Below are 14,924 nucleotides of genomic sequence, written 5' to 3' on the forward strand. Positions count from 1 at the left end.
CTCAATCGGTAATATACCCCGCGCACCGTATCTTCTATCCGCCTTTAAGCACACGCTACCAGGCGCGGAGAACGGGACTGAAGCAGAGATCGAACTAGCTGGCTCATTTTAGTCACTGGGAGGGTGCATGCGATAACAGCTCCTCTGCCCTCCCCCCCCCCCCCCCCGGGTTTGTTAGACACGCCGTTGAATGCAGTGGGGAAACGTCCCACCTTCTTTAACGAGTACGAATAACACGCGGAGGGGAGGGGGTGGTCTCGCTCGAGCAGCAACTGTGAACTTTGATTCTACGGGCGTGGTCGTACTTGCGCGCTCTCTCTCGACAGGCATCGGTAGTCGGCTTATGCACCCATAATCTCCAAGATGGCGGGCGCGCGGCGCCACACGTCCGCCATCTCGGAGGCCATGGTGCATCCTTCTGCGTGCTACGCTCTCGTCGCGGAGAGATTAAGCGAAAAGGACATCTCTCCCTGGGGCCTCCTTACGTATACGCCAGCCTTACTATACCTTACTATACGTATCGACTCACGATAAAAGGTGTAATAATAGACTAATAATAATAATTGGGACAGAGCAATGTACAACACGTACAAGCCCAAACCCTTTATACAAGTAGGTAACTTAAGCGTTGACATATTGGACCCTATAGGGCCTAGCTTCGCCCACTCCTGATCACTCCGGAAATATGCGTGTTTTTTTTTTTTACCAGCCAGCCTGCATTATCGTATTGGGACGTCAAACCCAATTTATCATTGTTAGTTCACACCAACCCTGTGTATACTGCATGTGCTCGTTTCGTGCGTCTTTCTTTGTGGTTTAGCAGCACGCTTCAAGTGTCCAGTTGCGACAGTCGTTAGTTCCCGCTCGTCTTGTGTGCGCTATTTTAGTTTGACCTTTCCGTCGGAGGAGCCAGCTGCAAGAATACAGTTTGTAGCTAGCGTTCATTCTTTTGCACTTGTTGCGAAACAATGAACAATTAACGGTAAACCACCTAGATGCAAACACACGTTTCACTTTCCTGTTTTACCGAATCCTATATGACAGAGACAGATCAGCTATATTCGTTTTATTGTAAGACAGTCTCTATTTTTCAGAGTCAGTGTTCGCAGCATCGTGACCCCCGCCCCTCCTCCTTCACTATGAACTCGGATGGAAACGAGTGCCCTTTACTGATTGCAAGAGAAGCAGTGAAGTTAAAGTTAATGAAATCAAGAGTTACACAAAATCTAAAATACGTTTGCGAGTGACATCGAAAGCATTTCAAGCACGCATCCCTGTATATGAACGAAAAGCGCATCTGCGCAGCGAGGAATCGTGCAATGCATTTATGGTAAAACAACGCAGGGGCAAAGGAGAAGAGATCAAGAGAACGCAAATGTCGTTTCACATCTCGTCCTGCGTCTCTGCCTGCATTCCTAGATTCTGTTATCCGGATCTTCACCAAATATGATATGATTGATGTGTGGGGTTCAACGTCCCAAAACCACCATATGATTATGAGAGACGCCATAATGGAGGGCACGGGTAATTTTGACCACGCGGGGTTCTTTATTGTGCGCCCAAATCTGAGCACATGGGCCAACAGCATCTTCGCCTCCATCAAAAATGCAGCCACCACCGGGCTGTGATCCCGCGACTTGCGGGTCAGCAGCCGAGTATCTTAGCCACTAGACTACCACGGCTGTGTATGTTTACCAACCAGATTAAACATTCTGCCATACTACTCATTTGTTCTTGAATGGTTAGCGCAAGTGCACGACCCTTATTGGCACGCTAATAGGAATTTAACATGCACCAGTCACAGTATCACGTGTTAGTAAGCCTTTCAATCGCTACATCCTAAGTTTTGCTTAGCTTGGAACGATCATTTCAATCGTTGAATTGGCGGCGCCATCACGCCTCACGTGAACGAATTAAAAAAATTGGCAGATCCCACGTGCAGTGGTAATCGATGATATGCGAAGCACGAATGAGAAAGGTTGATATGTCACTTTTAAAAAATCAGCACAGCTTTACGAGGTCGAGGTAAATTATCCCGTACGTGACTTCCGTGTCGTTTACCTTCATCATCTATTGACGTCACGGGATACCAAATTTAGTATATGTGGAGCTAGTGAAATGGCCGCGAGCACGCTATGAGCGTGGTATGTTGTCATGTTCTTACATAACACGCGTGCCAGGATTATCACGTTTGCACCAGTCATATACCTTCATCATCCATTGACGTCACGTAACACCAACCTTGGTATATGTGGAGCTAGCAAAACGGCCGCGAGAGCACCATGAAGGGCCCAATATACTCCAATGTAGCGCTGACGCGCGCGCACGCTGGGCGAAACGCGAGCACTGTATAGTCCGTCGCCAGGCACGACCAACGTCCGTCAGCGCGGCGTGACGGCAACATGCGCGAAATACGACATGCTGCATTTCGCGCCGATGCGTTACCCAGACAACACAGCGTCTGCCTCTTTTCGTGACAGAGGGACGCCGCACGCGCTGAAACGCGCATGCGTCAAAGCAACGCAGCGCGGCGCGCGCCTGCGAGTATATATATGGCAGGACCGGCACCTGGAGTGGAAACACCGGCGTGACGAGACAAAAAGAACGCCGGCGAGCACACGCATCGGCTCTCGTCAAAATGTATTGGTGCCTTGACTTTGGCATGTAGTCATGTTCTCACGTGACACGCATCTCATGATTTTCATGTTTGCACCAGTCACATACCTTTGTCATCCATTGACGTCACGTAATACCAAATTTGGCACATGTGAAGCTAGCGAACTGGCCACGAGTGCATCATGAGTGTGGCATGTAGTCATGTTGTTACATGACACACACCTCACATTTATTATGTTTGCACCAGTATCATACCTTAATTATCCCTTCACGTCCCGTAATACCAAATTTGGTATAAGTGAAGCTAACAAAACGGCTGTCAGCGCATTATGAGCGTGGCGTGTAGTCATGTTGTTACATGACACGCATCTCATTATTATCATGTTTGCACCAGTCACATACTTTCGTCATCCATTCACGTACTGTAATACCAAATTTGGTATATGTGACACTAGCGAAACGGCCGTGAGCGTATCATGAAAGTGGCATGTAGTCATGTTGTTACATGACACGGAAGTCATGACACGGAAGTCATGAGTCAACACACCAGTTTTGCATCATGTCATGTTAACGAAACCACCACAAGAGAAGAATGATTATAATATGTAAATCATGACATACATATCATGATTTTCATGTTATGACTAGTCAAATATGGTCGTCCTAGTCATGTTATGCCATACCAAGTTTGGTATCGATACCGTTATCGAAACGGCCAGGAGAGCTAAAAGTAGTAGGCGGATAGGCGGATAGATAGATAGATAGATAGATAGATAGATAGATAGATAGATAGATAGATAGATAGATAGATAGATAGATATGTGGGGTTTATCGTCCCAAAATCACCATATGATTATGAGAGACGCCGTAGTGGAGGGCTCCGGAAATTTCGACCACCTGGGGTTCTTTAACGTGCACCCAAATCTGAGCACACGGGCCTACAACATTTCCGCCTCCATCGGAAATGCAGCCGCCGCAGCCGAGATTCGAACCCGCGATCTGCGGGTAAGCAGCCGAGTACCTTAGGCACTTGACCACCGCGGCGGGGCAATAGATAGATAGATAGATAGATAGATAGATAGATAGATAGATAGATAGATAGATAGATAGATAGATAGATAGATAGATAGATAGATAGATAGATAAGAAATGCTTCGCATTAAAAATAATACTCAGGGAGTACTTTGAGCGTGTTTATGCCGGTCCTTTCTTTATCAGCCCCTGCCGTGATTTCCGGTTAAATGAGTTCGGACGTGACTGTTTTCTGATGCCTCACAAGTATACATATCACTTCCAACGCATCTTAACTGCCATGTAAGTTTGTGCGAAAGAGCGGGGTATTTGTTTACTTGCTTTGCTTTTTCGGAAAGGGGGGGGGGGCATCCGCAGTCACCTGTCGAAAAGGGGCGTTGCAATTCCTTTCGGATACGAATCTGATTACGCCCGCTGATCAGACGCCGGTGGCGACACGAATTGACACTCGGCGCAGTGCGTCTCTTGTCTACGCTGCAGTGATGGGCAAGCGCAAATGGGAAGTCTTATATTCGAAACTGAAAACATTGACAAAGATCGAAATGGTGGCACTGAAGAGGGAGAACCAGCAATGGCTTCCTTCGCTGGACACAATGTCAGTGGGCCCCGCCCTTGCCAACGCCATCATGAAAGCCATGGCAAATAAGGGCAGGATAGAGTTTCGCCGGCGCGCCGCGTGGTTCTATTGCTGGCTACTAACAGGGCGGCGTCACACCGGTCTGTGGTTGTTTTTACGCATCGGGGAGGCGAGCAGGGATGACCAGGATAGGCACAGCAACCAGGACAACAGAGGCAACAAAGATGACAAGGAGAGAAAGGATGAGAACAAGAACGACAACGAGGAGGACGAAGACAACAAGGGTCCGAACCCGGGTGGTGCTGTTCTTGACGCCGAATCTGCTTTCAAGGATAGTGCGGAGTATCTGTCGAAATATATTAACTGCAACGTGACCGTAGAGTGCATCGAAAAGAACGGTGCCGTTTATGCGTGCATGCTGGTTAAGAAAGTGCAGGGCAGCACTGCCAAGATATACCGAGCCTATCTGGTCATCTCGCAGAACAAGACGCTACTGGCCATAGGCGTTCCGAGGTCGGGCGTGCCGAGTTTGAAGCGTGGACTGCTCTATGGTTTGGAAGCAACGATTCCGCAAAATTTCGCGGTAAAGCCTTGGCGTCTGCAAACGAGCTACTTTGACAGGGCGCTACTGGAGAGGCTTCAACGGAACGGTAAGTAAGCGACGTACTGCAGAAAGTGTATACACGTGAAGCAAGTGTTGTTTGGACAAGCGCACGCCCCCTCGTATGCAACAAGTATGTGTATATGCTTTTCGGTCCCAAGAGTGGCCTGATTGTTTCCTCCTCATTATACCCTAACGTCGCGTTCCCGGTCGTATAGTCAACGGTGCTAAATATGTATAACCATGGCGGCTTTGCACAGTGATTGCTTTGAGTTGCCCACACGAATGTACTTTATGTAGTTTCGAGTTGTCACCCATGTTGGCGTGAGGCGGCACTTAATCGCGGTGCAACTACACGGGTACCGAGTCTCATTATTTGACAAGTTATCGACTGTGGATGCGTGAGGATGCACCAACGCTTCGAGATCGTGCAATCTTCCGTGGTAATGAGCGCGAGCAATTAAAGCGTGTTTTCTTCGTAAGCGCATTAGTATTATTCCCAGTTTTTTGGGCGATAAAAGCTTGCAAAAACAGTTGCTCCTTAAACACTCAGTGGGGCAGACAACGTGGAGGCGAATCTCCAGACCGCATTTTGCCTTCGCCTCGCACACGAGCTGTGCACCTTGTCCGTAATCATTACATGCTGCGCTTCAACTGTGAGTCTATGTTGAGTGTAGAGGACAGATAATCTCAGCGCGAGACGTTGCATTAGAGACCTTGGCAACAAATAGGATAAATGGAGGGCATTGTCATGACAAAAGTATAGCGAGTATGTTGCGTAGCATTCCATTTGTTTACCGCGGGAGTGCAACTGTTATCGTGCTCGGCTGCTCAGCCGCAACGGTCGCATTTCGACGGAGGGGACATCTTACAGGCCCGTGTACTGCGTGATTCAAATGCACGTTAAAGAACTTCAGATGGCCAAATATCGAGAGCCCTCCGCTAAGGCGTTCATCATTATCATATCACGATTTACTGGAGATAATGCCCCAGATATTACTACTATTATTAGCAGGAGCATTCGGGTGTAATTTTTCACCCACAGCGGTTCTTTATATTGCACTGCACCTCGCCGTGGCGGTCTAGTGGCTAAGGTACTCGACTGCTGACCCGCAGGTGGTGGGTTCGAATCCCGACTGCGGCGGCTGCATTTCCGATTGAGGCGGAAATGTTGTAGGCCCGTGTGCTCAGATTTGGGCGCACATTAAGGAACCCCAGGTGGTCGAAATTTCCGCAGTCCTCCACTACGGCGTCTCTCTTAATCATATGGTGGTTTTGGGACGCTAAACACCACTAATCAATCAATCATTTATAATGCACTGCGATCTGAGCACGCCGGTTTACACCAATGTTTCTGCGCGCAACGAATAAAAGCTCAGCGCGTTAGAAATAAAGATAACGCCGGTGAGTTGAAGTGGATAACACGTTCTTGTCTTTCTTTTCCACCACAGTGGGCCCATTCAGTTGATAGACGGCGTTATTGCGGTCTTGTACAATTTTTTCTCCGTGTTTGTGCCCGTGTTTGATGCCCTTGCGATCTTTCAAGGGAAACTTTACCGACTATTTCAACTTCACGTCGATTAATGCCTGAGAGGGGTTGCGGTATCCAATCCCGGTCGTGGCGGCCACATTTTCAATAGAAGCGAGAATGTTTGAGGTGCCTGTGCTTAAATTTAAGTGCACGTTAAAGTTCTCCTCTCACTTAAAAGCGTCTATCGTAATCATATAGTAATTGCGGGACGTTTAAGCTGATCAAGTATACTATTATTAACGCCGGAGAGTGTTGCGTAAAGGCTGTTTTGCAACGAGGTTACATCGCATGCACGACATCGCTTTAATGCCCGTCGTGCGTTATGCTACGTTATTTGTGCTGCACCTGCAAAACTGATTACATGAAAAATGAACTGTAGCAATATGTATATTTATCCATCTATACATACTTTGAAGGAGAGTACGAAAACCTTACTGACGTAATCTTAGTTGTGTGCTGCATAGAGATTGCGGTCTCGATTTACAAGGCTGTTTATCATTCTCACGCGAGAATATTTGTTTCTCACTACTTATCTTGCCACAATAGATTCGTCAAGACGAGAAACTTCGTTTTCTTTTTTATTTTCTTGGAAGCCTCAGATGTATTATTCGAACGTCGCAGGTTCGGCCCCCGCCGTTGGCAAGTTATCGTCTTGTCCACTTTCCTTTGTTCACATTCATTTTACAATTACTTCTAATATCATCCTCTATACTTTCATTGGCATCATTCTCTGTTATCTCTTAACACCGTGCCAAACCGTAAAAATACAAGCCCTTAAATTAACAATTGCTTTGATATATGTGGTTTAATGTCCCAAAACCACCATATGATTATGAGAGACGCCGTAGTGGAGGGCTCCGGAAATTTCGACCATCTTGGGTTCTTTAATGTGCACTCAAGTGAGAACACATGGGCCTACAACATTTCTGTTTCCATCGTAAATGTAGCCGCTGCAACTGGGATTCGATCCCACGACCTGTGAGTCAGCAGCCCAGTACCTTAGCCACTAGAGCACCGCGGCGGGGCACGATTGTTTTGCGCGCAAACGCAAGCGATAAAGGGGGAAAAAAGAAATTCACTCAGAAGTGGTGTCAATTGAAACTACATAAGAAGCGAGAACTGCAGAGCTGAATATGCGAAGCATCATCTTTTTCACAGAATATTCTATGGTGAAACATTTTAGTTATTACTGGTTATTTATTCCCTCAAACATGTACACGATGGGTCAGTAGTTCATGCTTATTTGTTTACTTCCGCTGCTCACATGTATAAAATGAGATTTCCTTTGGACACTATCTTATTCAAATATGCCCATAGCTACGCAGGCTTCTTGGGCGCAGCATTATTTGACCAGGTGCTGCTGATTCGCTAGAACAAAGGACATCTTACGAATGTGTCTTATAGCATCCTGCTACCAGTGTCTTCTCGCTGTGAACTGCGGTGTGTTACCAAGTCCAGAGCACTTGCGCTATTCGGGCCGACAGGCAATAACAAAGGTCTGGATTGCGCAAATGCTTGCCTAAAAGTGGGCGGGAGAACGAACTCGCGTTATTCCTGATGCATTTGCATAGAAGACGACTTCAAGGCGAAAATCATCTTCTTTTTCGCCTTTCTGAGTCGATTGTGTTGGTGCCTCCTCTTCCTCCTGTATGGTTTCATAGAAAGAGTCAGCGCTCATCGAGTAGGTAATCCACATTTACGAAAACAGACAAAAGTTATGCACAGAGAAGATGCACTGTCGAAGTCACGCTTGTTTATAGTGGACAGCCGGCCACTGCAGCCACCGTTTTCTGCAGAAATATGCAAATAACGACGCCATATGTTATACCATGCACGATGACCATACAGCATGTTTCGTCCTTGGGGTCTAATTCAAGCGTGAACACTAATTTGTAGCTAATTTCAGGTGGTAGTTGCGGCCAAGAGCAATGCGGACAGGCGTGCGCTGCTGCTCTAGACAAGATTCTATACGCACGCACAAGCGCAGGCTAGCGACTAAAAGTTCATTGAGAGAACCAGGAATCTAAACAACAGAGTACAAGGACCATGTAAACCGTTAGAAGTTGATGTTTAGACTGACTGCTTGGGCAGTGTTCTGCACACAATTCGGTTGCGCTAGCCTACGGAATCGGAGGATTCCTGCAGCTCGCACGGTTCTGCATTGCCTCCGCGTGTGGCCCATCTTTGAACAAGGGACGATGACATCTAACGACATGTTCGTGCCCCGCCGTGGTGTTCAAGTGGCTAAGGTTCTCTGCTGCCGACACGCAAGTCTCGGAATCAAATCCCGGCTGCGGCGGCTGCATTTCCGAGGGAGGTGGAAATGCTGCATGTAGGCTCATGTGCGCAGATTTGGGTGCACGTTAAAAAACCTCAGGAGGTCGAAGCTTCCGGATCCTTTCACTAAGGCATCTGTCATAATCAAATGGTGGTGTTGGGACGTTAATCCCGGCCCACATATCTACCTAATGACTTGTTCATGGCGTCGTATATTTTTGGATATCCACGACATCGTGACTCGTGTTGACGCTGACTGTCCCTTTTCGCGTTTGATGAGACATCAGGGAGATAATAGATAATAGACGATAAAGCACCCCTTCTTAATAGAAACAAACTTTTTCGCACTTAGTACACGTAGCATGCATTTCAGTTTACAAACTAACGATGGAGGCGGGAATGTTGTACGCCCGTGTGCGCAGATTTTGGTGCACGTTAAAGAACACCAGGTGGTCGAACTTTCCGGAGCCCTCCACTACGGCGACTCTCATAATCATATGGTGGTTTTAGGACGTTGAACCCCACAAATCGATTAAATCAAATCAATTTACAAACTAAGAGCCCCGCGTCTCACGTGACAAAGATAATCACGTGAAATAACACAAGACTGCTGGCTCAGCATGGGTACGCATTAGTGTGAATTTCATCCTTTCTGCGAAGAAATGGAACACCGCTTCGGGCTCAATGCGAGTCAAGATGCCCTGGCATAATCCCACTTGAACGACTTTTGTGTGCGTACCGTAGCATCCCTTGTACTCGCCTTACGCCCACTCTCCTAATTGGAATCCCCCCTCCCCAAAACAATGGTCTGAGCATCACTCGAAGAACCAATTGACAGATATAAATACTGAAGGCTAGAAACGTTACGGTTTTTCATTTTCATCTAGCTTGGACTAATAAGGAGTACAATCAAATACATCGCTGGACGCTATATTGCTCTTGTGACTCGCGAAACGACATTTCACCCTCCGTAGTTAAAACTGGTTTTGTTCCAGAACGCCCTCAGAAGAGCACTATTCGAGGCTGCGACATCGATATATATGCACGACTGTGTCAAGTGTTTGTGAGGCAGGAGTATGTATGAACACATGTTTTGTAGCTTACGTGGTCAGCGGGCCTGCCCTATTCCCCCCGAACCCTTCACTCCAATTCAAGCCTTACACTTCACACATTATTTTTACTGACTGCTCATTGCACTATACCAATGTGCAAGAAAACTTTATAGGTGAACGAACGGCGCGAAGCGAGTGCTTGGCACGGAGGGACCGACCATGTTCTCGTTTGCGCCGTGCCGATAGATGGCTCGTCGGACTGAGGACCGTGGCGGGCTGCTGGCGAATTCTGCGAAGCACATTCAGCACGTGAGCGATGGTTTCCATATAGGCTGGTGCACACCGGCGACTTGCACCGGTCACGCGACCATTCGCGACTGGCGACTAAAAAGCTCTTGATGTTCACACCGGGTTCACACCGGCAGAGGCTTCATGCGAGTGACTGGAAGTCGCAAAACTATCGAGTCACGACGATAGTTACAGCGCGAGCACAAAACGACACAGAGGCAAGAAGGACACGAAAGACACGAGCGCTAACTTCCAACTGAGTTTATTGCGCAGAGCGCGAAAATATATACGTCCGGATCTCGTTATCAGCGAGAACTCTGGAGACCGGTGACGATCAGCTGATCGCCGCCAGCTGAGCGAACCGAGCGCGCCGCATTTATTGTTTTCGTCCATTCTCGCACAGCGTTGAAAATAAACAAGAAAACAAGAATTGAGCATCGCTGATTGGTTCCAGCAGCTTTGCGACTGCAGTCGCGCGACTGAAAATTCCGTCAGAAAGCGACTGGCCAAAGCAGTCGCTTTGCGACCTTGCGCGACTGTATGCGACAAGTCGCAAATGGTCATGCGACTGCTGCTAGTCGCCGGTGTGCACCAGCCTTATATGAGAAAACCGGGTAATCGCGTGATATCAACCACGCGACACGCATAGAGCGGCGCCGCGAAAGAGGGAGTGATAAGGGAGAAGGTTGACGGTGCGGTGAGGGTGTCATAGCGACGATAAATGAGCACCGCTACTTTCCTACATCACGGTTCTTTCCTACACCGAAAGGAGGGGGAAAGAAAGCCGGAACGTTTCATCTAGGAACCTTACCGGGGCAAAGTTTGTAGCGCCATCTCCCAGGCTCCTAGCGAAGAAGAACATTATCGGGCAGTGGATAGTCCTGGCGTTCGCTCACCTGAAGTATTCTTGCACCGTGCACTGTACTATGTGCTTTTTAAACAAACGTAATATAGCATCTGTTTGGTGTCAGGTATGCATGCGAAGCCGCGTATAACACGAAACAATTGCAAAACCTTAGTTGTGTTTTTGAGGACACGTTAGGGTTAGTAAGGCAGGGGGACACATTTTCTTTCCTTATGAGAAATTCATCTCCCTTGGGTCACCGATTTCAGCGTTCATATGATCATTCTCAAAACCAATCCTCCCGTCTAGTGGCTCAGGTACTCTGCTACTGACCCGCAGGTCTCGGGATCGAATCCCGGCTGTAGCGGCTGCATTTCCGATGGAGGCGGAAATGTTGTAGGCCAGTGTGCTCGCATTTGGGCGCACGTTAAAGAACCCCAGATGGTTGAAATTTCCAGAGCCCTCCACTACGGCGTCTCTCATAGTCATATGGTGGTTTTGGGACGTTAAACCCCACATATCAATCAATCAATACCAATCGTCCCGTATGCGTTTTCTGCTCTAATGATGAAAGTGCGTTTACGAGATTTTCTCATGTCTTCCCAAATATTATAGGAAGTTTCAGCAGCTCTAAAACACAAAAAAAGTTAAGACTCTCTTTGTGTTTCCCGTTACAACGCATGCGAATTCAAGCAGGAGTGATACAGGAGTGTGCAAATCAAAAATAAAGGCGAGTCAACGCAATGCCTTTAGGGTAATTTTCTTTGTTTCAGAACAAACTGTCTACCCACGTAGGGATTCCCTGGCTAAGGGCTCTACAGATGAAGACTCTGGAGATGAGGACTCTACGGATGAAGATTGCTGGGATGAGGACTCCTTGGATGACTCTGGGGAGGAAGACCCTGCACAATTTGAGCAAATGCTTAAGGAGTCTGTGGTCGTCCCTCTACAGGAAGCACCTCAACCTCGATCCTCAAACAGTACGTTCATGCTACAGTAGAAAAAAATACTTGTCACAATTATTGGACTATAGCTTTTTGCAGATAAAATCATGGTTAAACCTTTATTGGGGTCCACAGAAGACGCAGATAGCTTGCTAATAATTTTGTGAGGCCTATGACGGTAACCTTATGGATTCATTTGGACAAGAAACACCCCATCTGAGGTCTTTCAATCAATCTTAAAATATATCTCGTGCTGGGATAAGCATGCTAACGTTCTTTTTACAGATAAGAGGCTTTAACTTGGGGACGGTATTTTGTGTGCTAACACTGTCTCCCTATGAACAAGAAACTTTCTCGCCCTCTCCCTCTGGAAACCTTTTTGAACAGAAAGGGCAATAATGAAAATTTATGCCAAAATTCTTGTTTTATAGAGAGCGGGTCTCTATTTAAATGTGAGGAACCGCCTTTCTTGATTTTGTCTGTGCGCAAGAAGTTTCGATTTCCGTCATTTAGAAGATATGTTAGGGCAATCGAGGTAATCGGCATATAATATACTACACGCCTGAAGTGAAAGTTCCTTAGTATGACATGGTTTACCGAAAAAAGGTGAAAGGAAATATTTTTCGGGAATCTTCAGACTGACTTTTTGAAGTATACATTGGGTACAAATTCTAGAAATTTGATTATTCAGCCATTGTGCACTCTTCTTGCAGGCGGTGGAACAATGATTGAAGATAACACTATCGATACGAAAAAAATATATAATGGTGCCCCGCGAGAAGCTTTGTCGCCTAGTTTCATAAGCAGCGAGGTAAGGCAGCGTTGGATACAGTGTAGGAACTTTAATGCATTGCAATTCATTCCTATTTCTTTCTTCTGGCCTAATACTTTGTAGCGAAAAGTAAAAGAAAATTACCATTGATTGGAGGCCATCTAGAGATTGAAGGATTGGTCCTTCGGAACTTGTAACAGCTCGTAAAACTAGAAAAGAAGGCGCGGACAGAGAGTAAAGTCTGTGCTGTCTGTCCATGCCGCCTTTTCTAGCTTTAAGCGTAGTTACATACGTTGAAATGAACCAACTAACTCAGGAAGCAACCATCCTTGATATATTTGCGATAATGACGTAAAATGCACTCCCGTGTTTGCTGCTACTCACATAAATTCACCTTTGGTCACTGCGGCCGCGTTTTTGATGCAGGCTGAAAATTCTTGAGGCCCATGTACTTCAATTTTGGTGCGTTCTATGGCCCTCGAGGTGGTCTGAATTAACCTGATCCTTCTCTAATGCGTACTTTAAGTAATATAGGCTTTCTGAGACATTAAACTTTGACACTTATATGAATATTGCTGGGATGAGGACTCCTTGGATGACTCTGGGGAGGAAGACCCTGCACAATTTCGTTTCGGCAGCATGAAAACGCAAAAAAGTTAAGATTATCTCTGATCATCCCGTTACAACGTATGCGAATTCAAGCAGGAGTGATACAGTGTTGTGTCGGCGAGTGGCGTCCGACGGCGAGGGCCCGACGACTGAACGCGAGATGCAACGTGCGCCGGCACGCACCCCCGACACGCGCAGTAGAAGTGAGATGACCGGAGCCCGCGGGAACCCAACAAAGACTAACGTATCAGGGCACCGTTTTAGAGCACGTAAAATGTCAAATTTTTAGGCGTATGGTTTGAAGAAAGCATGTCGTGGAATACACACATCAATAAACTCACTTCAGAGCTAAGCAGAGCCGTCGGTATAATATTTAAACTATCCCATTTAATTCCTTTACATCTAAAAAAGGCGATATATTACGCGCATTTCTACTCCCGCTTATCTTATTGCACACTTGATTGGGGTACTACAACAACTACTGATTACTACAAACTGGAAACAATGCAAAAGAAAGTGCTCAGACTTTTTCGAGAACTATTTTGGTGAGCCACTAATCCTTTATTTGTTAAGTATAATTTGCTTAAAGCAACAAAATTATACGATTATAAACTCCTCCTGCACATACAGAAATATGATCTGATAGACATGGCACATGCAACATCAAGACGTTATCCACTACGTAATACACAGACACCAATACCAAGAAGGCGTACGAACTACGGAAGGTCAGCCCTCACTTATCAGATACCTGCACTAATAAATCGTGTATCTTCACAAATAAATTTTGATATCCCATTCCATAGATTTAAAAACAAATAAGACTTTTCCTATTAAATGACTGTGCAGCCATTACAGCATAACCTAATTAACTGTCACTGCACCACTGTTCTTGCATTGCATTTTTTATACGTTCAAACGTTTGCATTTTCGGTATGTGCAGTTATCCTAGTTATAGGGGTGCATTTTAATTTCTGATGCATTTCCCTGTATCTGTGCATTTTTGTTGTACCTCCTTATATTTACTTTGATATGTACCGATGCTATTATATCTTGTCAAGTAGTATAAGTTGTATCATGTCATGTTAGTTACTTTTTATTCGTTGCTGCCTGTACGGTCCCCCAGGTCCCTTCAAGCTGTTTTTCAACAGCTTTTTTGCCTGAGGAACCCCCAACTTTTGTGTTGGAAATAAACCCATATCATTCATTCATTCATAACACTTAATACTATCCGGGAATCTTGGTGGCTAGTTTTTAGCTGTCTCGGAATTCGAGGGTGATGTTTCAGAAAATGTGGCTTCAGCTGACTTGCCTGATTGATGTCTTCAACTGATTGGTGCACTGAGTTCTGCTTCTGGCACATGTACTGTTGTTTTCGCGCGTGTTTGGTGACCATGCTTTTTTTAGACGTTCATATCTAGAGCAACACGAGAAACATCCGGGTTTTTCAATAGATATGAGAAGTGCCTCGTAAACTGCACAAAAGTTTTTCCTGAAGTTATGTACCGCTATGCATGATGCAGCAAGCACAACTGGCGCCTCTTTCATGGAAGTGGACTGCGGGGTTCCTTTTGACCAAGTTGGTTCGCAGACAAGTTCCTCGAGTGGTAAGTAGAAAGTCGTGCTATTTATTTATTTATTTATTTATTTATTTATTTATTTATTTATTTATTTTGAACCTCCAGGTCTAGAAGCAATAAAGAGGGGAGCGATTACAAAAGTAACAGAAAACTTAAAAAAGAAAAGAAGCATATAAACATTTCAGTATAAAAGACCTGTTG

General features: G+C 46.0%; 1 protein-coding gene across 2 annotated transcripts in view; it reads left to right on the forward strand.

Moving 5' to 3' along the window:
• Positions 1 to 4,023: 4,023 nt before the first annotated feature.
• Positions 4,024 to 14,924, forward strand: part of LOC119185561 (uncharacterized) — a 70,037-nt gene continuing 59,136 nt past the window's right edge. The window contains exons 1-3 of one of the 2 annotated variants that reach the window (XM_075895585.1): positions 4,024 to 4,875; positions 11,592 to 11,798; positions 14,667 to 14,750. In XM_075895585.1, the coding sequence (XP_075751700.1) occupies positions 4,131 to 4,875; positions 11,592 to 11,798; positions 14,667 to 14,750 (1,036 nt within the window). In that variant the 5' untranslated portion in view covers positions 4,024 to 4,130. The remainder of the gene's footprint in view (positions 4,876 to 11,591; positions 11,799 to 14,666; positions 14,751 to 14,924) is intronic. The other variant, XM_075895583.1, reaches the window with a different exon arrangement.

The sequence above is a fragment of the Rhipicephalus microplus genome, chromosome 5 (genome assembly GCF_043290135.1).
Source record: "Rhipicephalus microplus isolate Deutch F79 chromosome 5, USDA_Rmic, whole genome shotgun sequence".
Taxonomy (NCBI): Eukaryota; Metazoa; Arthropoda; class Arachnida; order Ixodida; family Ixodidae; genus Rhipicephalus; species Rhipicephalus microplus.